The 27,580-nt window shown below is 38.1% G+C and overlaps 2 protein-coding genes across 2 annotated transcripts in view; both read right to left on the bottom strand.

Moving 5' to 3' along the window:
• The window catches only part of MTO1 (Pyridoxal phosphate (PLP)-dependent transferases superfamily protein), a 31,377-nt gene extending 29,497 nt beyond the window's left edge, over positions 1-1,880 (bottom strand). The window contains exon 1 of the mRNA XM_077368444.1: positions 1,386-1,880. Coding sequence (XP_077224559.1) covers positions 1,386-1,788 — 403 coding nt within the window. The 5' untranslated portion in view covers positions 1,789-1,880. The remainder of the gene's footprint in view (positions 1-1,385) is intronic.
• An 8,332-nt stretch (positions 1,881-10,212) lies between these two features.
• LOC143857537 (Pyridoxal phosphate (PLP)-dependent transferases superfamily protein) lies at positions 10,213-13,053 on the bottom strand. Its single transcript, XM_077368004.1, has 7 exons — positions 12,984-13,053; positions 12,685-12,888; positions 12,506-12,592; positions 11,868-11,975; positions 11,170-11,265; positions 10,962-11,080; positions 10,213-10,464 (listed from the first exon to the last, which is right to left on the bottom strand). Exons 1-7 carry the CDS (start codon positions 13,017-13,019, stop codon positions 10,341-10,343), a joined length of 774 nt encoding a protein of 257 aa, XP_077224119.1. The 5' UTR covers positions 13,020-13,053; the 3' UTR covers positions 10,213-10,340.
• Positions 13,054-27,580: the final 14,527 nt, after the last annotated feature.

Below are 27,580 nucleotides of genomic sequence, written 5' to 3'. Positions count from 1 at the left end.
TACAGTATTTCTCAAAATTTTCGGGTTTATTTCACACTTCCGGACCTTGTCGAACCTCGGGATTTCATTCGAATACGCGGGTTTAGGGCCTTGTCAAAATGGGGTGTCTACAAGTTGTCATTTGGGTAATCCGCGGAGGACCTGCTGATGTTAACGCCCTTGGATTAATTAATGGGAATTCATTAGGGAGATGATTTTTTTGCACATTCGCCCCCTTATAACGTGAATAGTGGACAACTGTAGTGCTTTCAGGAGGGCGAATGAGTACTAGAGGGGGTGAAAATATCATCGCCCTTTTTATCCTTTTTTTTTTTTTTGGAAAAATACAGTTACACCCTTTCCTTCAACTTTATGACACATTCAACGATAATCCTTACGGGTGTCAATGGATCCAGACGGTCCGATGGACCATCCGAATCCGAACTTTAATGAACGGGATATAAGCATACCAAGAGGGTCCATGGGCATATTTTGGATTCCCAATCATATGATCCGAAAATTTTTGGATCGGATCCAAGCATGCTGCGAAAGTCCTTAGGGACAGTCACGATCCAAAATCATCTTACAGAACTACCCTCAAAATCATTACAACATCAATGTTAAGTGGGGGTATTCTCGTCAAAATAGTCATATCCTTTTAGTAGTTACCGGTTTCCATCTTTATTGAACGAAATCTCCTTTTCGAAATAAATCTCCTCTTCCTTTCCGTGGGTTTTTAAAATATGGGGGGATGGTTTAAAAACAACAAAAAAGACCATTGGGTCTTCCCCCCCCCCCCCCCCCCAAATCTCCCTCCTCTCTCTCGAACCCTCTCCCCAACCTATTCTCCAATTGTTTTTTTAAATTTTTATAAAAAGATAATAAAATATATTATATTCGGCGTACCCACAACGTACCCGCACCCAGTTTTTTTGGAAAATCACGTACCCACGTACCCGTGTCGTACCCGCACCCCGTGCTTCTTAGCCTGAAACAGACCATCCGTGAAATGCCTTCCGTGATGGACTCTAGCAAATCCCTTATAACTTAATAACATTATAACATTTAAGGGCCGTTTGGATACATGGATTTTATAATCTGGATTACAAAATCCAGGATTTTACAAGCTAAAACTTGGATTTTAAATGCTAAAATCTGGATTTTGAATGAGCTGATAATGTGTTTTACCACTCAATCTTGTAAAAACCAGGTTTTAGCTTGTAAAATCCAAGATTTACAAAATCTTGGATTATAAAATCCATGTATCCAAAAAGCCCTTTACACTTGTAATCATTATGCATAACATTTATCTAAGAACATAAAAGGGTTTTGCTAGGAACATATACTTATGTATAATCATTATAACATAAAAAGGATTAGAAAAATGGGAAATTTAGTATGAGTACCGGCATGAACTGCGATACTCCCAGTGGAGCTCAAAAAAGTGGCCTTGGAATCGGCCGAATCCGAAAACTGTACATTCGTAGAGTTACAAGAACCGACGATCACGGGATCGACGGCTGCAGCAGATTCAGTAACAGCAGAGGGATTCGACCACGAAGCAGCAACGATTTGAGCCACACCAATGTTGCTACAGTTCCTTCGAGCTTTAATACTAAGTTGCCGGACGAAATTTGGGGGAAAACGAAAGATCAGAGAAGAGAGTCCGAATCCAGATCCACGGAACGGAACGGATCCGAAAAATCGAGAATCGGAACTCGATTTGTTTGGTTTTGGAGTAGAGAAATCGGGATCGGATCTACACTCGAAGGTTGGAAAAACCCTAGGGCAACAGTTTGAGACGGCCATGGAGTAAAACCCTAGAATGGCAAGATCTCTCTCTCCTCTCTCGCTCTCTGTACCTAAGTCCCCACGCTTTCTTCAGTTTGGCTCATATCTTCTTATTTATAGGTGTTTTTGGTTGAGTTGAGACCTAAGATAAGGTTAGGGTTTCGTACTTGCCAAAAACTGTTCGGGTTTGGTTAAGTTGTCATTTGGGTAATCCGCGAAGGACCCGCCGATGTTAACGCCCTTGGATTAATTAATGGGAATTCATTAGGGAGATGATTTTTTTGCGCATTCGCCCCCTTATAACGTGAACAATGGGCAATTGTAGTGCTTTTAGGAGGGCGAATGAGTACTAAAGGCCTAGAGGGGGTGAAAATATCATTGCCCTTTTTATCCTTTTTTTTTTTTTTTGGAAAAATACAGTTACACCCTTTCCTTCAACTTTATGACACATTCAACGATAATCCTTACTGGTGTCAATAGATCCAGACGGTCCGATGGACCATCCGAATCCGAACTTTAATGAACGGGATATAAGCATACCAAGAGGGTCCATGGGCATATTTCGTATTCCAATCATATGATCCGAAGATTTTTGGATTGGATCCGGGCATGCTGCAAAAGTCCTTAGGGACAGTCACGATCCAAAATCATCTTACAAAAATACCCTCAAAATCATTACAACATCAATGTTAAGTGAGGGTATTCTCGTCAAAATAGTCATATCCTTTTAGTAGTTACCGGTTTCCATCTTTATTGAACGAAATCTCCTTTTCGAAATAAATCTCCTCTTCTTTTCTGTGTAAGTATCCCCTCCCCATTTGTGGAACGAACATCTCATCTTCCTATCGTCTGAAATCATCTTACAGAAATACCCTCAAAATCATTACAACATCAATGTTAAGTGGGGGTATTCTTGTCAAAATAGTCATATTCTTTTAGTAGTTACCGATTTCCATCTTTATTGAACGAAATCTCCTTTTCGAAATAAATCTCCTCTTCCTTCCCGTGTAAGTATCCCTTCCCCATTTGTGGAACGAACATCTCATCTTCCTATCGGTAACCATAACCCATCTACTCCATTGACATTAATTAATGTCTGTCCCTAGTCATTGCTCTCACCCTCGCCATTGCAGCACCCTTGCCTTCCCAGCATCCGAGTAGTATACACGGAAAACTCCTGCTAAGTTTTTGGTTTCTATTATCTTCTTAGAATACTGGATAGTGGATACATATTTTTCCCTGTTTTTAATCACTTCGTTGAAGTCGATCATTGCTTTTCATTATGGTGGATTGACATTCTAATTCTTTTAAAATAATAAGAATTGTGTACTAAGCTTAGTAGAACATAATAGGACACTCCGATGGACGGTCCGATTTAAAATGGATCGTGATCGTGACGTGGAAAATAGGATCCGAATAACAATCCGAATCCGATTCGACTGATAAGGAATTTGAATGGATTGTGACCGTGACATTGGTGGATCCGATCCGAAGTGGATCCGTTGACACCCCTAAATTCCTTTAGTTTCAAACTCATCAACTTCGGCTCCTCCTGACTTTTTCAATGTGTATAAGGTGTTAAGACTCCCTTAGTTGACAGTCCGTCCACAGATCGAAGGGTTAGGATGATCCTATGGAGCTGATTTTTTGGGCACACTATCTATTTCAGGGCCCATCAAATGAATGCTTTAGATCATCCAAACAATGTGAGTCCATTGTGTTTGTGGTCGGCGGACTAGAGAAGGATCTCTAGTCGAGTGATTAGAGACGAGATCTTAATTAGCATTGATAGTGTTTCAAAAGAGGGAGTCTACCTTATACACATTGAAAAGTCAGGCGGTGTAGTTGATGAGTTTGAAACTACAAGGTTATCGTCGAATGTGTCAAAACGTTGAGGGGGTGTAAATGTATTTTTCCTTGTTTTTTTAGTCATGACTCATATGTGAGTGATTTGTTTGGATTTTTAAAAGCTATCTGGGGTTGTTCCCAAGCTAGGCAATTTCACGGCTAACTTTTGCAGGAGAGAACTGCCACCTTGGATGAATTAAATGAATAAGACAAAATCTACTAAAAGGTGAGCATGTGGGGCTGTTCTCTCCTGCAAAAGTTAGATGCAAAATTGCCTTCCTTGAAATTGCATTGGCAATTCCCTTACAAGTTTTGAGATTTCAATAATTATGGACGATTACAATTAATCTCAAGGTGTGCATGATAAACACATAAAGAAATCAAGCAAACTAAGAAAAGAGAAAAGGATGGAATATTCTAATCTAATGGGTTGCCATGATTAACTAGCTTGCCTAATCTACCACAAGAAGATCCAATGGTGAGATCTACATCCAATCCAACGGTTGGATCTCGCAAATTCTAACAATCCCATTTGGGTTGCCATGATTATAATTAGCTGTTAACAGGTTTTAACTGGCACTTTACTCTTTTAGTTTGTAATTTATTAGTTAGCTTTTAAAATCTTTTACAACTCCTAAGATGCTCTCAAGAGCAAATTAGAGAAGTAATTAATAGAGTGCCATTATAAAAAAAAAATGAGTGTGAATATCATTTTCTCCCATTCTTTTATATTTTTCTTGGGTTGTCAATGTCATCGCTAGCCATTGGGGACCGCACCTTGGTCAAGTCGGCTATAAAGAACAAAACACTTCTAAAACTGGATTCTGTGCTGAAAATAAAGACAAGAGGTCTTTGCAATGACTCTTGACTTAAATGATTCTTGACTTACCCTTTCCAATGTGATCAAGGTTTTAAATTTCGACCTTTCGACCAAATCCGAAATTTCGAGTTTCGGTCGATACCGAAATCGAAATTGGTTGAACCCAAAGCCTTACTTTATTTCGAATTTCTGTGGAAATTTTGTTTTCCTGATATTTCGGTCCGAAATCGAAATTGATTGAACCCAAAATTTCAAGAAAACAAAATCTCGGTCCAAAATACTTCGTAGGATTTCGAACGAAACTTCGAAATTTCGGCAAAAAATTTGGTTTTGGTGTGGAGCGAAACACATTCCATACTGAAATTTAAAACCTTGGTATTTATTGCTTTTATGGAGATTTGAGCTCCCTTCATTTGTCTTATAGGGACGTGGCTACATCGGATCATGCCAGTTTTTTTCCCAAAACGGGATTCTGTTTTCCTAGGAGTGCTCTTCTCTCCATTTTCATTTTTCAATATTATTATTATTAAACTAAGGATTTTGCTAGGCACTTGTTAAGGTGCATTGGGAACATGTTTTTACACATGTTTTGAGAATGATTTGAGATTTTCATAAACATTTTTAAGACTTTTTCGTTGGGTGCATTGGGAACGTGTATTTGCACATGTTTTGAGATATTTATAAGAGAAAAGTATGGAATGTGGGTTGATGTTTAGTGAAAATACGGATTGTGGGCACCTTTTAAAACAAGAACAAAAAAAACGGGCTAATCTTCAAAATCGGGTTGGAAAAAAACCCTGATACCGTTCTGACATCAACAGAAACGTCATTCAGCCTCATTTTTCATTACTGGCGTGATTCACGAGGTTCTTTTGGTTCGTCTGGTATTTGAACCGACAGAAGTCACAGAACCTTGGGTTCATTTCTATCTTGGCCGTCGGAAATACCTAGAGACGGATGAATGCTTGACACGTGTTGAAAAACTTTTTAGAATGCTAGCGGCTCTATACATAGTCGGTTTGGTTTGGATTGAAATATTTCTGTGAACCCAGAGTCCTTGGGTTTCTTTAAATCTTGCTTGTCGCCAATATGAATAGACAGTCGGATCCACGACACGTGGACATCAATATGAAACGGTGGCTTCTTCTAATAATACCCCTCTCTGTAACCATTATTTCATTCTCTGTAACCATTATTTCCATCGGCGTACCCATTATTTCCGCCGGAGTACCCATTATTCCTAGTCCCCTTTCTGTAACCATTATTTCCATCGGCGTACCTATTATTTCCGCTAGCGTACCCATTGTTCCCCTCTCTATAACCATTATTTTCATCGGCGTACCCATTATTTCCACCGGCGTACCCACTATTCCCCTCTCTGTAACCATTATTTTCATCGGTGTACCCATTATTTCCGCTGGCGTACCCAATATTGCCCTCTCTGTAACCATTATTTCCATCGGCATACCCATTATTTCAGCCGGCGTACCCATTATTTCCCTCTATGTAACCATTATTTACATCGGCGTACCCATTATTTCCGCCGGCGTACCCATTATTTCCCTCTTTGTAACCATTATTTCCATCAACGTACTTATTATTTTCCGCCGGCGTACCCATTATTTATATCTTGGCCGTCGGAAATACCTAGATACGGATGGATGCCTGACACGTGTTGAAAATATAAGTGAGAAAAAGATAATGTCTACCATTCTAAGCCAAAAGATAAGTGAGAAAAGATAACGTCAGTGTTCCAAAACGTACAATCACATCGGAGTTCCAAAAAGTTTTCCAACACGTGTCAAAATCCATCCGTCTCTAGTTATTTTCGACGGCCAAGATAGAAACAAACCCAAGGTTCTCTCGGTTCAAATACACATTTAAATGAACCAAAAGAAGCCTCGTGAATCGGGCTAATTTAGGAAGCAGTAATGAAAAATGAGGACTCTGTCGATGTCAGAAGGGTTTTAGGGTCTTTTGACCATCCGATTTTGAAGTTCAGCCCTTTTTTTGTTCTTGTTTTAAAAGGTGCACGCAATCTGTATTTTCACTAAACATCGGCCCACATTCCGTACTTTTCTCTTTTCATAAACATTTTAAGACTTTCGTTGGAAACAAGAGCGAAAATATCTTCCCAATGCACCTATGGGCACTCGTTAGCAGAACCCTTAAACTAAAAAGGTTCTTTTCTATTGTTTAGCGAATGCATCCCCCAACCACTTTGATTGCTGGGGTGTGTGTGAGAGCGTGCGAGAATAGTTCACCAAATACGAGTTCACTAGGCGGAAAGAAAGCTACGAAAAGAAAGGAAGGAATCCACCGTAGAAAAATACGGGACGATAAGGGCTTACACCATATAAAAACTCCGCAATGAGAAAGAATTGTATTAAATGATAAGTGGCCAACAAGATACCTCTCATACCTGAAACTCTGAAAAAGACAAAAGAATTCATTTATTTCTAATCCATATATTTTCATTCATCAACTAAGAAGAAGAGAAAAGACTTCACTTAGTAGAGTTCATTGCATTTGTAACCGGTGGGCCACTAATTCTACAATTTCCACCATTATATAAGACATGGTGGCATTTCATTTGGCTCTACTAAGAAGCAATACAAAGGACCATATTACTTTCTTCACAAAAATATCACTATTTTGTTTGTTGTCTTTCTCTTCTTTTTACTTCCATTCCTCCTTCATGAATCACTACTTTTAGCTTGCTTCCCAATTAATCTAGGTTCATGAGGTTCAACAATTACCCTGTAATCCAGCCATGTTCAGGTTGAATCCTATTCATTTAAATGAACATTTTAGTCAAGGCTCCAACAACTCAATGTACTTCGCTGGACAAACTTATAAGGGATCTCATACTAAGAGAAATGTTATCAGCACTACTGTATTTTGATGAGGGCACTCCTCACTTTATTAAAAGTACGGTATGGCCCGCACCATAGGATGTTCCAAACCGTCCATTAGATGGGCCACAGCCTAAATAGGTTGTGCCTCAAAAATTATTTTCGTAGGTTGATCCTAACCCTCCAATCTATAGAAGGTTAGGATTAACACTCTAACAATCAGATCGGAGGGTTAGGATCAACCTATGGAAATGATTTTTGTGCCACAACCTATTCAGGCTGTGGCCCATCTAATGGACGGTTTGGATCATCTTATGGTGAGGCCCATACCGTACTTTTAATAAAGTGAGGAGTGCCCTCATCAAAATGCAGTAGTGCCGATAACATTTCCCTATATTAATCTACAACTAATTCTCAAACCATCTTCTTATTTTATTACTCCATTTCCCCGAAGCCCCTCCTCGTAGACAAAATTGACTGGTTTGGCCATTGAAAAAAGAGTTTTTATATGGTAGCCGACTGTGAAAATCAAGGGGCAGGGTTCTGATACCGTGCCCTCGTGATTTTCATGGTCGGCCACCTGAGAATTGATAGTGGCACTCCTCATATTTTTATTCCCTAACTGATAGTATTGCAGGAACTGAACAGCCTCTGACATGTGAAGCCTATTCTCCCCACAAAAATACAACAGCAATAAAGATGTAGCAATAGTACAAATGAAAGACAAATTGAAGGTGCTACATTTTTATTTCATGTCATTGTTTAGTAACATAGGTTGTCAATGTCATTCTCTTTAGTGGAAACGGACGGTGGAGATTTCATTTGCCACTTCATGCGAGAGAGAAAGAGGTGTCGTCATTCTCACCAACGACTATCAGGAAAGTGATATTTTGCCCCTTTTCTTTCATGGGCCACTCCCTCTAGTGTATTAATGACTACTCGTATAGTCTTATTCAGTGGCGGAGCCAGGAATTGACACTTGGGTGACCTGGGAAGGTAAAGAGGTTCTCCACTTGCCACCCAATGAACTTCCTCTTTTCCACAGCCTGTAATATTTGTCTTTAGTGTATTGTAGGGCCTCTTTGAATACCTCTAAACATCTTATATGCAAATGGTTTTGATGTTAAATATGATTTCTGCAAAATAATTACTATACTAGTTTTAGAAACGATATATTGAAATTTGCTAGCGTCCATAGCAGAAGGCATTTCGCAGATGCTCAGCCACCTCGTGAATAAAGACGAAACATGCAGAAAAGTGAGCATGCGTGGCTGCTCTGACATGCGAAATGCCTTCTGCGATGGACGCTAGCAAATCCCCAATATATTTAATGGACTTCAAAGTGACCTTATTGCCCCATTTGCAAATGAGATTAAATTAGTGGTCTTATTTAGGAATATGAAAGGATATCACCAACTCTTCCTTGTTGAATTTTCCTGAAAGTAGGGTCCATCACATAAGGCATTGCACGGTTGGTTTGTCTCATTTCGGACTAGGCAACTTGTGAATGAAGACAACAGCTTTTTTCTCCATTCACGAGGTGGCTGATCTGACATGCAACAGACCAGCCACGAAATGTCTTTTGCGATGGATGCAAGCGATTCCCTTCCTGAAATTGAGGCCATATTCGGTTACACATGAAAAAGGATATCTTGAACAAACACATTTCAAAATTATTTATAGGAACTTTGGATTTATGATGATATCCCTCTAAATTAAACATAATCATGTCATTTCTTGTGTGAGGGAATATTTCTTAGGAATATTTTTTGCCAAAAAAGTTTTTCTTGCAAAACAAACAAGCCTACCCCAACTAGTTTGGGGCAAATGCTCAGTTGAGTTGAGTTGAGAGTTGTACAAACAAGGCCTCAAGAGTAGAAAAGTAATCATTTTTCAAGAAAATAGGTACAAATGGTTGGAAATGTTCTGAAAGTAGACTAGAAAATTGATTCCCTTTACAAATAAGGACCGATTTTGGTGGGATCCAAGGAAGGCCGTTAAGTTTTAGTTTTTATCAATAACCAGAGAAAAGACAAATGTAATGCAAAAAGCTTAGGTGGTAAGCCTTAAGTAATGAGTTATGCCAACCTAAGTGCAGTATTTATGTGCTCTACAGACAATAGCTAACTCTAAATCATTTTTCCTCACAGCTAGATACTCAGTATCAATATGTTCTAGCCACTCACTTGATTTGTTATTCTTGAAATAGATAAGCAGAATTGCCATAGTGAATTCTCAACGGCTTGTTGATACTTCGCTTTATTTGTTGTTCTATTTCCCAAAATACTTTTATCTATTTAAACTTTTAGATACCCTTAAAATCTCTCATGTTTCATGAACAATTTGATACAATGCATGTTATTGATAATCAATCTGATGCATTATATTGGAAAGAGGTGACTATCAGCAGTATTGGAGGGTGTGGGAAGAACCTAATAAATTTGGCACCATTTACTAAACTAACCAGATTTTTCAACCAAGGTTTCAATTTTCAGTTTCGAGAAATGGAATTTTTTTTGTTTTGAGTAAATATTTTGACAAAAATGCTGTAAAATCATAGAAATGTATGAAAACATATACAAATGATGGACATTTAAGATGAAATGTCAGAAACTCCTAAAATGAGCACAAATACTCACTAAAAACATCACAACAGAAAAAAAAGAAAAAAGAAAAAGCCACTCCTAATATTCTAACAATATTAAACACTTGGTGACATGTGGTATCACGTATGTTTGATAATTCAGCACATACCACTTTTCACATGTAATTCATATAAATATTTATGAAGAGTGCACATGTAATTCACATGTAATTCAGCACATACCACTTTTCACATGTAATCCTTTTGGTTGAAGCTTAGCTAGATATGCATGCACATGCATATATAACAATAAAATCATCACTTGGAACTATCGCTATTTAATACCCTAAAATATATTGCATGATGATGTCCAATAGAAACAATATTAATCTCACCAAACGCCAAAAGGAGGACAAAGAAAATTAATAGAAGAAAGTAACACACAATGGTGAGTGCACACACACTAGATAGTGTCTAGAGCCTGAAGGATGTCCACCTTCAAGTCTTCAAAGTCTTCAACTCCGAAGCTGAACCTAACCAAGTTATCCTTGATACCGACCTTGGCTCTCTCTGATGGGTTAAGGTCCCTACTTGAAAGAACACATGTAAACCAATGGTACCAATATAAACATATAATTTATGGTTCAATGTAGTTCTAACAAAATATTTTTAATATTTTTATTATACTTTTGGTTTTTCTAATTAAGAAAAATGTAAGGTCAACGGCGGATCAGCCAAAACACTATTGGAGTGGCTCTTCTTATTGATCTCATTGATCAACAAGCTTCCTTTATCTTGGTCATGTCTCCTCTTAATTTTTCATTGGTATCAATTCCGTCCTCCTGATTCTGTTCATTTTTTAAGCAAACCCTGGAATCAGGCAGAATCAGAATTAGATGTCGATTCCAACACCTGATTCCGACAGTCGAAACATACCCCTAGGGCTTTTCAATGCACTGTGATTTACAACATTGATTTTCATTTCACATTTCCATTCCTCTATGTTACTCTTTCTGCAGTTCTTGTTAATATTTTATTTTCTTTCCTTTTCACAGCTTAATATAGGATGAGAAACAGAGAATACCAGTAAGACATGATGGCAGGTTGGACAACAAGGCTTTCACAACCACCATAGGAAGGGGCAATGTAAGGGATCTTTAAAGCATCAATGAATTTGCCAGTAGTCATCAAGTCTCCATCAACCTACACAACATGGAACCATATCGTATTTTCTTTATCATAACTTAAATTAATAAAGATTAAAAAAATAAAGTAATCCACACATCCAGTACCTCAAAACTGACCACACCGCCAAAACCAGTCATTTGTTGCTTGGCGATATGATGCTCTGGATGCCTTGGGAGACCTGGATAATGGACACGCATAATCTTCGAACACTACCATGTTAGTCTTTTAGTCTTCTACATAGTACACGCTTAGAAGAAATATAAGAACTTCTTTTTGGTGAGTAAAATATAAGAGCTTGATGCTACTAATAAAATAGAAATATCAATTTCACTCAGTTTCAAAACTCCCTTGCATCGTTGAGTCGACTCCCTTTTACCTTGACCAAGTTTTATCGAGTCTGCATTTTTTCCGACAAAATAAAAACTCCCTTGGCTCCCTCGAGTTATGACCACATATGACCACATCAACTGAGTACTCGTTTGCATCAATCGAGTACTCATTGCACCTCATTGATTAGGAATTGCTTTGTCCGTGTTTTGTTTTGCATCCGCATTTTGAAACATTCATTTGACTATAAGAATAAATTATCTTCTAGAAACCAAGGTTTTTATTGAAAACTAACCATAAATATAAATTACAATGTAGTATTGTCCATTGCTACACTCATTTTGATAAATATAATTAGTAATGTCACCACATAATTTCCTTAAATCTAAAGACACATAATTATGATCACAACAAATAAAGAAAAATTTCACTAAATGTACGCATATGCATATATAGGTTTAGGCATTTAAAGTACCTTAAGATGCTCCTCTAAAATCTGGGCCATCCTCAATGCAGTTGAGTTTTGTTGCCGTATACGAAGATGTAGTGTCTTCATGCCTCGGATGATCATATATGCGGCATTCTGATCAAACAAAACACATGCTTCAAGTTAATATGATGGCATCTCCATGGATTAAAATCTAATTGTAACACAGAAATTGAATAATATAGGATTTAAAGTTTAAACAACACCACACTGCTTTAATCATATGTTCAATGTCCGAAAATAAACTAAAATAAAAAATAAAAAATTATAAGCTCTTCGAACTAGTAAGGCCATGTCCGTTTCTGATTATGACAACCGATTGTCAGCCCTAAACCTATTGTTGGACTCAAATTTAAATGTAATTTTGAGTCCTATAATAGGTTTTGGGCTTGCAATCGGTTGTCACAATCAGAAACGAACAGGGCTTAAACCTTTCAATAGCACTGTACTGCCCCAATCATAATTTAATGTTAGAAAATATGTCTAAAAGAAATTAGATGTTCTTGGCAGCTAGTAAACTGAGAATGCCTTAGGATAAACACATGCTTCCATGCAACAAATGTATCAGAAATAATTAGTGAAGAAAAGTATTATATAAACCAGATCATAAAAAACAATGACTTTACCGGGTTAAGAACACCACCCAAAATGTGATGCAGACAACGCACTGTAGAAACCAATTTCTCTGAACCACTAATGTAACCTCCAATAACCTGAAGCGAAAAGTAGTTTTAGATTTTGATGTAACACATATTGACAGTATTTAACTCTTAATCTGTCAATTCATTGTGCTTGCTTAACTTACATCATTGTGATCTGCAATGTATTTAGTAGCAGAATGTAGAACAATATCTGCACCAAGAGCTAAGGCCTTTTGGTTGATAGGTGTCGCAAAAGTGCCATCGATGCAGACCAGTGCTCCTTTATTGTGGCAAAGGTTTGAAACCAACTCAATGTCAACACATCGAAGGTACGGATTAGTTGGAGATTCTGTAAAGAAAAGAGAGACCTGCAGTAAAAATAATTAACGTATTAGTAGGAGAACTAATTAACTCCATGAAAATCATATCAAAGGAAGTACTGGGAATTAGCTAACTCACTGACATTATGCTCATCAAGTGCAGATTTCAGCGAGTCCATATCAGCAGGATCAATGAGAGTGGCCTGTGCTTGGGAGATAAGAAAAATAAAAAAATTAATAAATAAAACAGAAAAGGTCTAGTACGAAAAATTAGAAAGTGGAATACATAAATGATGTAATTATCCATAAGCTACGAATGAGGATGAATATTAATTGAAAATAAAGAGCAGTTGTTCCAAAGTATGGACACAACTGATTGATATTTTAACAATGGAAATAAACATGATAATAAACACTTTTATCGGGTTGGGTTTTCCAACGACACAAAACACCATTCTTCCCTCTTCTCCTTTCTCTTCCTATCCTCGCTTCTCTTCTCATCTCTATTCCCATTACTTATCTTTTCCTTTCTTGCATCCTTTTGTTGTTTTATACGCTACCATGGGGTAGATTAAAACAGTTTTCATACAATTCCCATTGGAAAAAAGGTAAAGGGGCAACCCGTTGCTTCAGGCTAGAAAACCTACAAATGAGAGCATCAAGAAGTTCATCTTGTAACAACCAAGGAGAGGAAATGGAGACATGTACATAGTTTTATGGTTCATCCCCTTCATAATAAGACTGTACAAGAAAGCCAACTTCAAAGGTTCTCCATAGCAATGCCATTAAAACTATGGAGAGATCTAAATATGAGTAGGCGCCAACATATCATGAATTTTCAAGGAGGATAACTTGCAAATAAGGTATGGAAAGAATAAGAAAGCAAAACAGCAAAAATCTCGAGTGCAGCATCTAAATAAGGGTCATAGTTTTTTTTGGTAAGTGAGCTGGGGTTTGGCGGGGATCCCTACTGGTTTTCGGAGAAAATCATAAATTCATTTTCCGCCGTGCATAGTTGATTTTGGATTTTTTTTAAAACAATTTTTGGTAACTATGCACGGCGCATCTATGCTCGAAGTGAAAGTTGGTGGTGGAATCGCTATGCACGGCGGAAGGTAATATGTGCGAAAAACCAAATTTTTTTAAAAATTCCAACCAACTCGACCAAGATCCTTGTAAGCCCAATGGTTCTACCTTGGCCATTTCCCATCTTTGTTTTTTAATGATTCCAAAAACAAGTGATTTAGTGTAAATCGAGTGAGATAGAACCCATAAAGTGTCAAAATCAGAGAAAAATCACATCTCGGAGGAAAACCCAATGTTCGCCCAAACGCAACCAGATTGAGCTGGGAAATCACATCTAGCCCGAGGCGGATGTTCGCGTGACAGATTCCCTCCGGCACTTTGGAAAATCATAAATTCATTTTCTGTCCTATTTTAGAGTTCTTGTGTTCTCCGGAAACCTTGAGAAGTCTACTTTCTTTTTAAAATGGTTTGAAATTTTTTTGAGGACTCTATAATTATGTTAATTTCATAATACTAAAGGGGACCCTAGAATTGTCTACCACTCTCTTCCCGGTTAGGCATCAAAGAGTGTCTTGTATCTCTAGGATGTCACGCATGCTATTATTGGACATATTCATGACTATTTGAGTAATGATTTGATGCCAGGTGATTGAGTCCGAGTTTCGAAGCAGTTGGAGTTGTGTGACAAAGGTACGTTTTATGACGAATCTTTAGGGGCCGTTTGGATATGTGGATTTTAGAATCCGGGATTTCTTCAAAATTGTAGCTAAGAGACAAGAGAAGAAGCGGACCAGCCGTAGTTTTTGACTCGTTTTTGAATTCTCGCCCTTCTTTCCGTCAGCTAGAGAGTAGCAGATCCTCCCATATTTCCAGGTTTTAGAAATCTTAGGATCCATGTGAGATTTTTAAAACCTGAATTTCTCACTTAAAATCCAAGAAACGCTGTCAGGACAGCATACAACAGCTTGATCATGAACTCTCTCTTACACTGTTTTCAAACTAAAAATCTGGATTCTAAAATCCGCGTATCCAAACGGCCCCTTAGTGTTTTGTTCCCTAGAGGTTATCCGTGGGTGTTTCAAATGGTCTCAAACTATGATCCGGCATGCAATGATATGTTTCTCATGGTCTATTGATGTGATTTGAATATCCTCGTATATGGTTTATCTTGATCTATTAATGTTTCCTTGTCATGCTATGCACAATTTTATTGCATAATGATGTATGTGGGTTTCATGTCATGTTGTGTGATGCATGGGATTGTGTTGTGTTTACGTATATGATACTCGGGTTGCTTTGGACGTGCCCTAGAGGCATGGGCTATATAACTCAGTATCTAGATATATATATATATCTCCTATAGGTGGGATGCTTTCGGCGTGCCCTAGAGGCATGGATGATATACCTCAGTATCTCTGGACTGTAATATTCACAGGTTTCTTTGGGCGTGCCCTAGAGGCATGCGTGGTATACCTGGGTTGCTTTGGGCGTGCCCTAGAGGCATGGGCGGTATACCCTACGTATGTGAATGTTGGGGACCGATGTTCCGTAACTTGGTGGTGCATGGTCATTCATCATCGTGTTTCTTGCTTCCCTCGGCTCGAGGAAGCAAGGGTTTCATGAGCATTGGATACATTATTATTAATATATCATGAAGATTTTCGAATTACCTGTTTCATTGCATATATGTTATGCGTTGGCCTTATATTTTTCTAGGCATGCCTTGAACTGCCGAGGATCCACTTTCGTGAGTACTGATTATAACCTTGTAATAATTTCATTATTTTATTGCGAGGGGTTGAGATAATTTAAATGGTTGTTAGTACTATGGATATATTGTTTACTTATTTGTTAATGGAGATAGTTAGAAAGTGTTGTTGCTGGTTACTATTGCCTTGCATATCTGTGAGTTGTTTGCAGTTGTGCGGCTCTCCCACGAGCGCAGCTAAGGGCTCGGTTCGGGGCGTTACATGGATCGACTTTGGTTTTGGCATCTGTCGCATCCTGTTAGTCGTGTTTGGGAGAAATCTATTCAAAATTTATTCCTAACATAGGGGCTTTTTTGACATTTTCTTAGCATTCAATTGGACCCCAACCCAGTACCTACTTTTAGAAGAAGAAGTTTTTTACATAATGTAATTTTCTTAGAATTCAATTGGACCCCAACCCAATACCTCCTTTTAGGAAAAAGAAGTTTTTAAAATAAATTTGTTTTAAAGCTTTTTCTCATCAGAGAAGTGGAAATTATCCGAAATGTTTTTTTATTGTGGCTTCCTGCTCAAGGAAATCCCAAACATGATATAGAATTTACCGATGTAGCACGACCTGATCATGATATACAATTCAGAGAGAATGGGGCTTGTCAAAATCTCCTTGGTTGGTTGTACAGACTAACATTCAGAAAATAATAATAGAGATCCAAGTTTCGGAAGAGGAATGCCAGAGAAGAATGGCAGATAGCTATAAATGAAAACAAGCATATATTGGTGGACAGGAGAGGCTTCTAAATACAAATAAATATAGTGAAACAAATTTGGTCGAGAACAAAACAAAATAATTTTTTTACTGCCTCCAAAGTTGGCGCTGGCTGAAATTCGGTAAAAAGTCTTGAAATGTCGGTTTTTTTGGGACGAAATTCTCTAAAACATTTTAAAAATATTATTTTATTGAAATTTTAGCTGATTTTTTTGCTGAAATTTTGTACATTTCGGAAGTTTCAGTTTCAGTATGTTTTGGCTTCGGTCTCAACCAAAATCCGAAATCCGCTGAAATTTAAAACCATGGGACAGACTAATTACATTCTGAAAGTAATAATAGAGTTCAAGAGGAACGCAGGAGAAGTCAAAAGTTCAGTAATTTCACTATTTCTTGGATGCTTTTACAAGAGAATCAATGTGTGCTTATATAGAGCACTTCCATGATAAACATATGAAATCAAGATATGACTATGGAAAGAGGTGAGAATGGAACATTCTAATCTAATCTAATTTCTAATTCAAGGTGAAATCTCATATATTTTAACAAGAAGAATGGCAAATAGCCAGATAAGCATTTGAAAAGAGGCTACTCTCAAGTCTCAACTACCAGATAATAATGGAGAGGACAGGGCACTAAATATAAAGTAGACAAAAAAAAACGAATTTTTCAAGAACAACTTAAAAAAGTAATCTATCGAGTCTCCCGTGGAACCATGACCGAGACTCGGGAGACTCTGAGATTGGTTGTCGGCATACTGGGAGATACAGTTTCTTTTCTACGGTATCTTGTTCCAGTGTAAGTAGAAGAACTCATGAAGTTTTGTTCATTCCTTTATCTTTTTTTTTTTTTTTGGCTTTAGATATCAGCGAGTTGTTGTTAGGATGAACTACCTCTGCATTTTAATTTTATCCGACTTGATGCTGATAGAGCTTGTTGTGATTTGTAATGAAAAAATGGAAAATAAAAGAGGTTTGGCAATATCGACACAAGGGAATTCAGATATAAGCTTCTTCTAGTCTATTATTATATTTCTGATTAGGATATGATTACGGGCAATGATAATTTCGCCCCCTGCGAGAACCTATGCGCCCCTTTTTACGGGGTTTTAAGCCTAGATCTGTATAGCACATTTTGTCATTTTCTCGTTCTCCACACACTCTCTCTCTCTCTCTCTCTCTAGCCCAATAACTAAATGATTTAGATGAGGAAATGATATATTAGCCCCAATTTTTGCCTGGGACAGCCCCCTCTAGCATAAAACAGTCATTGGGTGCAACTTGGGCGGGTTGGCCTGAGGCCAACCCGACCCAACCCGAGGAACCCATTTTTCCAACCCAACCCAACCCAACCCAAATTCCAACCCGGCGGGGTTGAACCCGACCCAACCCAAGGAACAATTTCCTCAACCCGACCGAAGCCAACCCTACCCGATTTCCATAATGAATCGTGTTTAGACCATCTAAATATGTTGGCTCCATCCAATATTTTTCCTTAGAAAATATGCACTTATTTCCATTTAGGTGGCCCATAATTGATACACCTAAGATTTGGGAGATCTTAAAGTTTTGTAAAGTGGGTTTTTGGCTACTAAAGATAACTCTCATTAAGAATCCTAAATTAGAAAGAATGTTAGTGTGATTGGGGAACCAAATCATGCCTCGAGCATATATATCTGTGTTGCTTAATGGGAGCAACCATTCTATTCATTCAAAAACTTGGGTTTAGGGTTAATCGATCTGAGCCGTCCATCTAACAGGTAGTAGGAAAACTATATATGTTACATGAGAACGACCAAAATGAGAGCCTTCCTCCATTAAATGAGTTACTCGATGGCCTTTTATAGGCAAAAAAGAGCTAGGCTAATATAGACACCCCTATCCTTTAGTAACTGTACTACCCCCCTTTTGCTGTCTTTTCTCTTTACTAGCATATGAGTACTCTCCCTTCCTCCATTAAATGAGTTACTCGATGGCCTTTTATAGGCAAAAAAGAGCTAGGCTAATATAGACACCCCTATCCTTTAGTAACTGTACTACCCCCCTTTTGCTGTCTTTTCTCTTTACTAGCATATGAGTACTCTCCCTGATCTCTAACAAAAAATGAGAGAGCCCCCCTTTTCAACGAGCTCTTCACTGCTTTATACAGGCATGAGCTAGTGTTTTTTAGGTATCCTTTCTCCCCTTGGACCACCCTAACCTGGATAATCAACCCCTCATCAACTAATATTTCACACCCTATTACTTTTCAGGACCACACTTCTAACCAGATAATTCGCCCTCCTCTTCATCATTTGTACTCCCACTAGCAATTGCTACTTAAAAAAAAACAAAGAAACACTTCCATCAAGTTGATTCACCCCTCTTCTGCTCCTTTATTTGTATTCACAGATTGATATTGACACACCCTTTATTGGATGTCCTACACCCCTATTGCACTACTCTACATTACGCTACAAACTAAGCTAGGCAATTCTAAGCGGATTTTTACGACATTTTACTAGGACCTAATTGGGACCTTAACCTACCCTAAAGCACAATTTGGGATTTTACTTCTATTGTTTAAAGGGATTTTATTCAAACAAGGTTATTTAGGGTTCGGTCAAAATGGGGTGTCTACATGGCTGTACAAACCCATATTTTTTCTAAAAGTACGGCATGTCCCACTCCATTAGATGATCCAAACTGTCCATTTGTTGGGCCACAACGTGAATAAGCTGTGCCCCAAAAATAATTTTCATAGGATGATTAGCCCTCCAACTATAGATGGATTGCACATTATGAAAACTTCAATAGATCAGAGGGTCGGGATCATCCTATGGAAATGATTTTTGGGGCACTGCCTATTCACATTGTTGCCCAACAAATGGACGGTTTAGATCATCCTATGGAGCAGACCATACTGTACTTTTTGAAAAATACGAGTTTGTACGGCCGCCTATCATATAATTTCTCTTTAAAATGTAACCTATGTGCGGACTCCGCATACGACGTATTTTTTTCAAAAACATAAATTAGAGATAATTTTTGGGGGAGTGTTTAACAAATGAACGGTTTGGATCTTTGAACAATTAGTATATATTAGTATATATTACCTGGCATGATGCAAATTTACCGAAACAGTGCTTGTTTCCTTCTCTTAAAACCATCTCAAGGCTCTCTACTTTGTTGAGAATGGCCCAGTGCTTATTGTGTTGGAAGGGTTGTAAACCCCGGGCGAAATCGCTATGCGTAGCGGAACAACAAATCGTGTAGAACAAAAAATTTCTCTTCGATTTCTGCCGTTAACTCAGGATCCTAGGGTCTTGATGATCTGATGGGGATTTAAATAAAACAAAAAGTTAGAATTGCTATTCGCAGTAATAGCCTTTGCTTGATAAGGGTCCCGCATTTACTAGATTGCAAGGACGGACTAGATTCCCAATTGGCTCAAATCAAATTTCAAAAAATCTCCTAAAATCTCTCATACATTCTCTCATTTTCCACTTTCCTGCTACAAAACTGCTAGCCAATTTTCAACTTCTTTTTTTGACTATTAGATGGCCGATTCTGTAAAAGTCAAAAACTACAAAGTTGTAGCCCTTTCAAAGTTGTTCGAAATGAGTATTTGCACACTCATTTTGGCTAAAAGGTTAGAAAGTTATGTCTATTTTAGTAAAACGAGTCTACAAGCTAAAGACACTTTTATTTAATTTTTTAATTTTTCTAATTAAATAAACTTATTTCCTCCCATCCAATGTGATAAAAGCTCCATCAATATGTAGACACCCCATTTTGACCGTGCCCTAAACCTTCCAATTTTGTGCAAGACCCGATCAAATCAATGAGTTAAGGCCCCAAACTCCACCCTAAGCTAGCTTGGAGTCTCACCAAGTTCCCTGCAAAATTTTGCCAGAATCCGAGCCCGTTTGCCTAGCGAACGAGCCGGGAGAGAACCATAGTGTAAACCAGAAAAGGGGGGTGAATTATCCTGGAAGGGTCACGGCCTGTGGCAGAGCAGGACACGATATTATTGTGCGCTTATCAAATCCGCGCAACCGCGCGCCCATCAATTCCAGTAGTGCCAATATCAGCACCAAAAATTTTCTATATATATCAGCTTAATCCTCATTTATCAAGAGGATTAGAGTTTTTCTTAGATTTTTTAGGGAGAGGGAGAGAGAGAGAACAAGAGGGAGAGAGAGAGAACAAGATAAAAATCTCAAACCTCTAACCTTCTTCTCCGGTACGATCTACCGGATTCCGCCAAACCTCCGGCCATGGTCTCTTCTTCGTCTATTATTACCTTGTGCTCCCTCTATTTCTCCCTTTCATGATCTTAAACCCTAGGTTCAAGCAAAACCCTTAGATTTATAACCATAGCCGCTTCATTTTCTCCTCTATAATCAAGATCTGATTCATTCCTTGCAAGATCCTTTCATTTTTTTTTTTAGAAAAATTAAGAGAGTGAGAAATGTAGAGAGAGATCTAGAAATCCTTTTGAAACCCTAACCTCATGTTCATCTTCTCCGGCGAGATCTCGCCGGAATCCAGCGGATCTTCATGAATTCCGGTCACATTTTTCAGCCGGCATCGTCCTTTCCTTTTTACATGTATGTCCTGGTTTGTCACTTTGCTTTGTTGTTGCTTTAGGAAATCTGCTATTTCTTCTTTGAAACCCTTAGATCTACTGATTTTCCTAGCTTAAACCTTTGGATCGAAACTTTTCCTCCATTATCCCCTTAGCTCCAACAAGACTTGTTAGCTCCGGCCATTATCCGGACATTTTCTCCGGCAAAGCTAACCGGAATTCTAGTTTATTTTCACTCTTTGATCTGTAAAAAAAGAAGAAGAAGAAGTTATTCTCTTTTAGAGTTTGTGGAGGAGAACATTAGAGAAGAGGAGAAAAATGTCCGAGCAAATGAGAGCTTTCATTTTCCCAGGCGAAAATCCCGCAGGAATCTGGTGACTCGCCGTCGAATCCGACCCTTTCGCTCGAGTTTGAGAACTTCAGTAAGAGAATTTGAGATCTAAAGCTCATTCAATTCTTTGAAAGGATTCAGGTAATCTTCTATCTCCTTAAATTCTCACTTAATACTATGATTCATGGTCTGATTGTTTAACAATTGTGGTAACTTGACTGCAAGTTTCCATCGTGCTACTGTGACTGTTAGATACCCCCTTTTGATGTGATTCCAATGTTAAAGGTTAATTGTGATTGTCTTGGCAAGGTTTTCATCAACACCTTCTCTATGTTGCTATTAATTACAGATGTCTTTCATAGGATAATTGGTGTATATTTATAATAAGTGTTGTTGTGCTAATGAGGAACAAAACATAAACTAAATTGTATAAATTCATTAGGAGGAATAAAGTGAACTGAATTGGATTGCTCACACACAGTAGTGTCAATGTTTGACATGTGCTTCACCATGTTTACTGTTGAGTTTATCTACTTTATGTTTTATGGTATTGGCATCTCTTGCTTAATTCTGCTTTAGGAGCTATCAATGGTTAATTAAGGAGGTGAAATTAAATGAAGAGGATTATTGAAGTGTTGATGGCCAGGTAGATTTTTCTCACAATGATGCAGGTGTAATTCCCGCTATAAGTTTCTGGACCGTTTTAAATCGCGTTTTTGGGTTAGTAAATGACAGAATTAGGAAACATGGTAAACTACAAAGTTTTAGGTTTTTTTTAGATCTTTCCAACAAGTACTCGTGGTCGAATTTTGGAGCAGTGGTTAAAAAGTTATAGCTGTTTTAGTGGACTGTGTCTGTCTTATCTAGTAAATGCATTTGAAAGTTTCCTTGATTACTATAAAAAGAAATGTCTTATTGGAAATTTTAAAAGCATGGTGATGTTGTTATCACTTCCCTAACTAACCTAACCATGTCTTGCTACCTACCCAAACCTAGCTTATCATTACATTTAGTAGGAAGTGGTATTGGTTCAGCTATGTATTGGACATTAAATCCTCTATTGTGCTGAACTATTTTCTGAAATTCTTGGAATAGTTTGAGATTAATATTTGGTATTGCTTACCAGTATATGGTCGAATATAAATAAGGACTAATTGTTATATTGAGATAGTTACTTTAGATTTGTACATTTTACTTCAAAAATTGTTTAGATTACTAATTTATCATCTGGTAATGTGTAAGGAAAGATCAACTTGCTCATATACTTTTGAATGGCTATTTTCCATATATCATTATGTTTTCATAACCACAGTTGATACTTTCTTACTTTGATATCGTAAAAACTCAACCTGTTTCATTGTTCTAAATGAACATTTATAATTATAAGAGTGTCCCTTGAACTGTTTATTCATGCGGCATGTCGATAAGGTAGGGCATGCAATTTCAGATTCATGAATGATAGGAAGTGTTTAGTATAGTGTGATAGTGAACTTGAATGGTGTAGTTTTTCCTTTAGTCCTGATGTATGCATAGCTTAATAAAGTTGTATACATTAGCTTAATAAAAAATTTCCTTTAATCCAGTGGAGTCGCCAGCCTGTGGACCCCGATCCGAGAGAGGCGGCGGGGAACGTGCCCCACGCGCTAACAGTCTCAGGATCATCCACGTGAATGGAGAGCTCTACCAAGGAACTCTCGAAAGAATGTGCCTCTCACAACATGAGTGACGATATAAGGTGAGATACCTCTCGATTCGGGGACTAGCCCAGATTCGAGGCGTACCTTAAACAAAGAAGAGTCGCCATCCAAGGAAGTGGGCCAAGGATCCCATACTATACTCTGTTGCAACGGATAACCAGAGATTATAAAAAGAGGGTTCGTGCCTGGTTACGAATTCGGAAGGTCGAAAGAGCACCTCATCTGCCCAAGTGCAAACACCTGGTCTCTTATGCCATTTATTTAATAATTTTGAAGAGTTTTGGGCGAAAGTCATATGAAATGGGAACGAATATCTCCAAGAAGACGTCTATCTAATCATGCATGTCTCGGAGATGAATAATAAACACATACACAAAATAAATGAAAGATGTGTCACCTAAGCAAAACTAGGTTATAAGTGACATGCCTAATGGGTGTCTAAGTTCTGGTGTGCAAACACATGCATGCTACAGCTAAAGGTATAGGATCTGTACATGAAAGTAAGAAAACACAGCAAAACACACAACACAATTCAATTCTATACATGACTGGACAAAATGAGTCCTAACTCTAATGTGACCTGACTCGGACCAAGATGGCCATCCATCCCAGCTGCTCTACGTATCCCGGCCTCGGGAAGAATCAGAGTCAACGTAGTTCGATGCCCTATTCCAAACTACTATGCATAACCATCTAGAACCGCTATTCTAGACTCGATCCACTAGACTTAACTGATTTTTAAAGCTTTTTTGTACAATTGCTTAAATTCATGTGAGTTGTTGTTTTTAGGACTCTCTATATGCCCTAACTAATGCAAGTTGATTAGCCTTAAGCTAATGCAGGTGGGCCCTATATCCTATGTGTAACTAGGCTATGCATCCTTAAAAAAAAACCATGGGCTGACTATATGCTTCCTAGTCTAGCCATCGGTTCGACTAAATGTCTAACCGATCAACTTGAGGCCTCCTAACTCTAGGGACACTCACACGATAGGACACACCATATCAATACAAATTAGGACAGCCTCCTAACTCTAGGGACACTCACACGATAGGACACACCATATCAATACAAATCAGGACAGCCTCCTAACTCTAAAACACCCCAAAAAGCTAGGACAAACTCCTAACTCTAGGGAAGATCTTTTTGAAAAGGTTTTGAAGAGCTTTTTGTATTTTTTTGAAAGTTTAAAATGTTTATTTTTAAAGGTTTGGCTGGACCTGGGATGTGGATCCCAAGCTGCACTACGTACCCTGTTGAAAGGGATCAAGCCAACGTAGTTCGGAACAGACTTTCCTAACTACTCTGAATGACTCAGGATTTTTAAGATTTTTGGTTTTTGAAATGTTTTTTTGAATTTTCAAGTGTTTTTTACTCAAGAGGACAAATCCTATCATCATAAGAGTATGACAGACTCCCGAATGTCCCGCAAAGGTTGGACAGCATCCTATGCTTTGCGGGGGAAAAAGACAGAATCACGACTCTGCAAGGGTTGGACAGCATCCTATACCTTGCGAGAGTGGATAAAAATCACATGATTTGATAAGAGGCTGGAAAGAATCCTAACCCCTATGATGATAGGACTGACTCCTAGTGCACAACCCTAAGAGGGGAGTGTTAATGAGACTAGGTTAGTCTCCTAAAAGAAAACTGACAGCTGATGCTTATGAAACATGGCCTGTCTCATAAACTAAGAGAGGACACATAAAGGTGTCAACGAGACTAAGCAAGTCTCCTAGACTTTGAGAGACATTATGACCAATGAGACAAAGCCTGTCTCCAAAAATGTTCGACTTTTCTGCTGAGACATAGCTTGTCTCCCTAAAGATGGGCTCAAGATATCCCTTTCATTGCCCTTGCAATGAATGGGTTTCTAATGTTCAAGGGTATACACACCTAAAAGACTGAGCAAGTCTTTTAAGAGGGGAATGCTACTTGGACTGAGCAAGTCCCCTAATGATGGGCTTGGGCTAGCGCCTTCATCGCCCTGGCGATGAATGGAACGATCTAATGACTTGAGGCTATCTTTATACAAGACAAAAAGGAAGAGGGATACTATATGGACCAAGTAGGTCTCCCTAAAAGATGGGCTTGGGATAACTCCTTCATCGCCCTTAAGCTAGAATAAGAAAATGATCAAACATTCTTCTTGACCAAACCTTAATGATTGTACTAAATTATCTTTCATCCAGAAACTCTCATTTTAGTTAGTTAATGTCACAGTTTGTATTCTTAATTCCTGCAATAGCCAGCAAAAAAAAAAAAAACTAGTTATGACTTAAAATGAATGAACACTAGCACTACCTTGTCAACCAACTACTTCCTACAGCCTGCAAACAGCTCTCCTGTAAGGTATATTCTATGACATCAGCACATTATAGTATGGTCAACTTTTACTGTCAAACTAAAAGTGGAAAAGAAAGAAAAAACAAATCCTTAGAACTACACAACTGTTTCAACATGGACATATCTTCTGTTTAGGAATATAAAGATAAAAGTGACATGATACAAATGTTAGAATAGAAATGGCACTCACAGCAACAAACAGTGAAAACTCCAAAAACTATACAACCAGGATCAAAGAAAATGGGGCCTTAAATGACAAATCAAAATTTTAAGATAGCAGCCTAATGAGGTACTTACCTAAAGGCACAACAATTCTTCTTCAAAATCTCTCATGTACAAAAATGAAGCCAAACGAGGACTCTGAGTTCATTTTTTTTATTTGCCACAAGAAATCACTTATAATCAAAAATAACAATTGTGTTAATGATAGTGTAAATAGAATTACCATAATCCTGTTAAGTTCATTACACATGCTCCTAATCAAAATTATACTAGTATCATTTCCACCTCTCAAATCAGCACAATATAAATGAGCAACCATAACTTTCACAACTCTTCATGATCACAATCAACTTTATTAAGCTATGCATACATCAGGACTAAAGGAAAAACTACACCATTCAAGTTCACTATCACACTATACTAAACACTTCCTATCATTCATGAATCTGAAATTGCATGCCCTACCTTATCGACATGCCGCATGAATAAACAGTTCAAGGGACACTCTTATAATTATAAATGTTCATTTAGAACAATGAAACAGGTTGAGTTTTTACGATATCAAAGTAAGAAAGTATCAACTGTCAGTTTTCTTTTAGGAGACTAACCTAGTCTCATTAACACTCCCCTCTTAGGGTTGTGCACTAGGAGTCAGTCCTTTCGTATATGAGTCTGTCCTTAGCATAAAAGTTTTTGTCCTTAGTTAGAGAGTCAGTCTTTAGCATAGGAGTCAGTCCTTCAGTCTTTCAGGAGTCAGTCCTATCATCATAGGGGTTAGGATTCTTTCCAGCCTCTTATCAAATCATGTGATTTTTATCCACTCTCGCAAGGTATAGGATGCTGTCCAACCCTTGCAGAGTCGTGATTCTGTCTTTTTCCCCCGCAAAGCATAGGATGATGTCCAACCTTTGCGGGACATTCGGGAGTCTGTCATACTCTTATGATGATAGGATTTGTCCTCTTGAGTAAAAAACACTTGAAAATTCAAAAAAACATTTCAAAAACCAAAAATCTTAAAAATCCTGAGTCATTCAGAGTAGTTAGGAAAGTCTGTTCCGAACTACGTTGGCTTGATCCCTTTCAACAGGGTATGTAGTGCAGCTTGGGATCCACATTCCAGGTCCAGCCAAACCTTTAAAAATAAACATTTTAAACTTTCAAAAAAATACAAAAAGCTCTTCAAAACCTTTTCAAAAAGATCTTCCCTAGAGTTAGGAGTCTGTCCTAGCTTTTTGGGGTGTTTTAGAGTTAGGAGGCTGTCCTGATTTGTATTGATATGGTGTGTCCTATCGTGTGAGTGTCCCTAGAGTTAGGAGGCTGTCCTGATTTGTATTGATATGGTGTGTCCTATCGTGTGAGTGTCCCTAGAGTTAGGAGGCCTCAAGTTGATCGGTTAGACATTTAGTCGAACCGATGGCTAGATTAGGAAGCATATAGTCAGCCCATGGTTTTTTTTTAAGGATGCATAGCCTAGTTACACATAGGATATAGGGCCCACCTGCATTAGCTTAAGGCTAATCAACTTGCATTAGTTAGGGCATATAGAGAGTCCTAAAAACAACAACTCACATGAATTTAAGCAATTGTACAAAAAAGCTTTAAAAATCAGTTAAGTCTAGTGGATCGAGTCTAGAATAGCGGTTCTAGATGGTTAGGCATAGTAGTTTGGAATAGGGCATCGAACTACGTTGACTCCGATTCTTCCCGAGGCCGGGATACGTAGAGCAGCTGGGATGGATGGCCATCTTGGTCCGAGTCAGGTCACATTAGAGTTAGGACTCATTTTGTCCAGTCATGTATAGAATTGAATTGTGTTGTGTGTTTTGCTGTGTTTTCTTACTTTCATGTACAGATCCTATACCTTTAGCTGTAGCATGCATGTGTTTGCACACCAGAACTTAGACACCCATTAGGCATGTCACTTATAACCTAGTTTTGCTTAGGTGACACATCTTTTATTTATTTTGTGTATGTGTTTATTATTCATCTCCGAGACATGCATGATTAGATAGACGTCTTCTTGGAGATATTCGTTCCCATTTCATATGACTTTCGCCCAAAACTCTTCAAAATT

The sequence above is a fragment of the Tasmannia lanceolata genome, unplaced genomic scaffold (assembly GCF_043159265.1).
Source record: "Tasmannia lanceolata isolate RefF3 unplaced genomic scaffold, GAP_Taslan_0.1 ptg000025l, whole genome shotgun sequence".
In the NCBI taxonomy this organism is placed as follows: Eukaryota; Viridiplantae; Streptophyta; class Magnoliopsida; order Canellales; family Winteraceae; genus Tasmannia; species Tasmannia lanceolata.
This window is presented reverse-complemented; position numbering and strand designations above follow the sequence as displayed.

Excerpts from the sequence above, each read along its gene's own strand:
- LOC143857537 (XM_077368004.1), bottom strand. The coding sequence starts at position 13,019 with ATGGACTCGCTGAAATCTGCACTTGATGAGCATAAT. Across the intron at positions 11,266-11,867 it reads TTTTAGAGGAGCATCTTAAG|ATTATGCGTGTCCATTATCC; the intron begins GTACTTTAAATG and ends TAGTGTTCGAAG. Across the intron at positions 10,465-10,961 it reads CCTGCCATCATGTCTTACTG|GGACCTTAACCCATCAGAGA; the intron begins GTATTCTCTGTT and ends TCTTTCAAGTAG.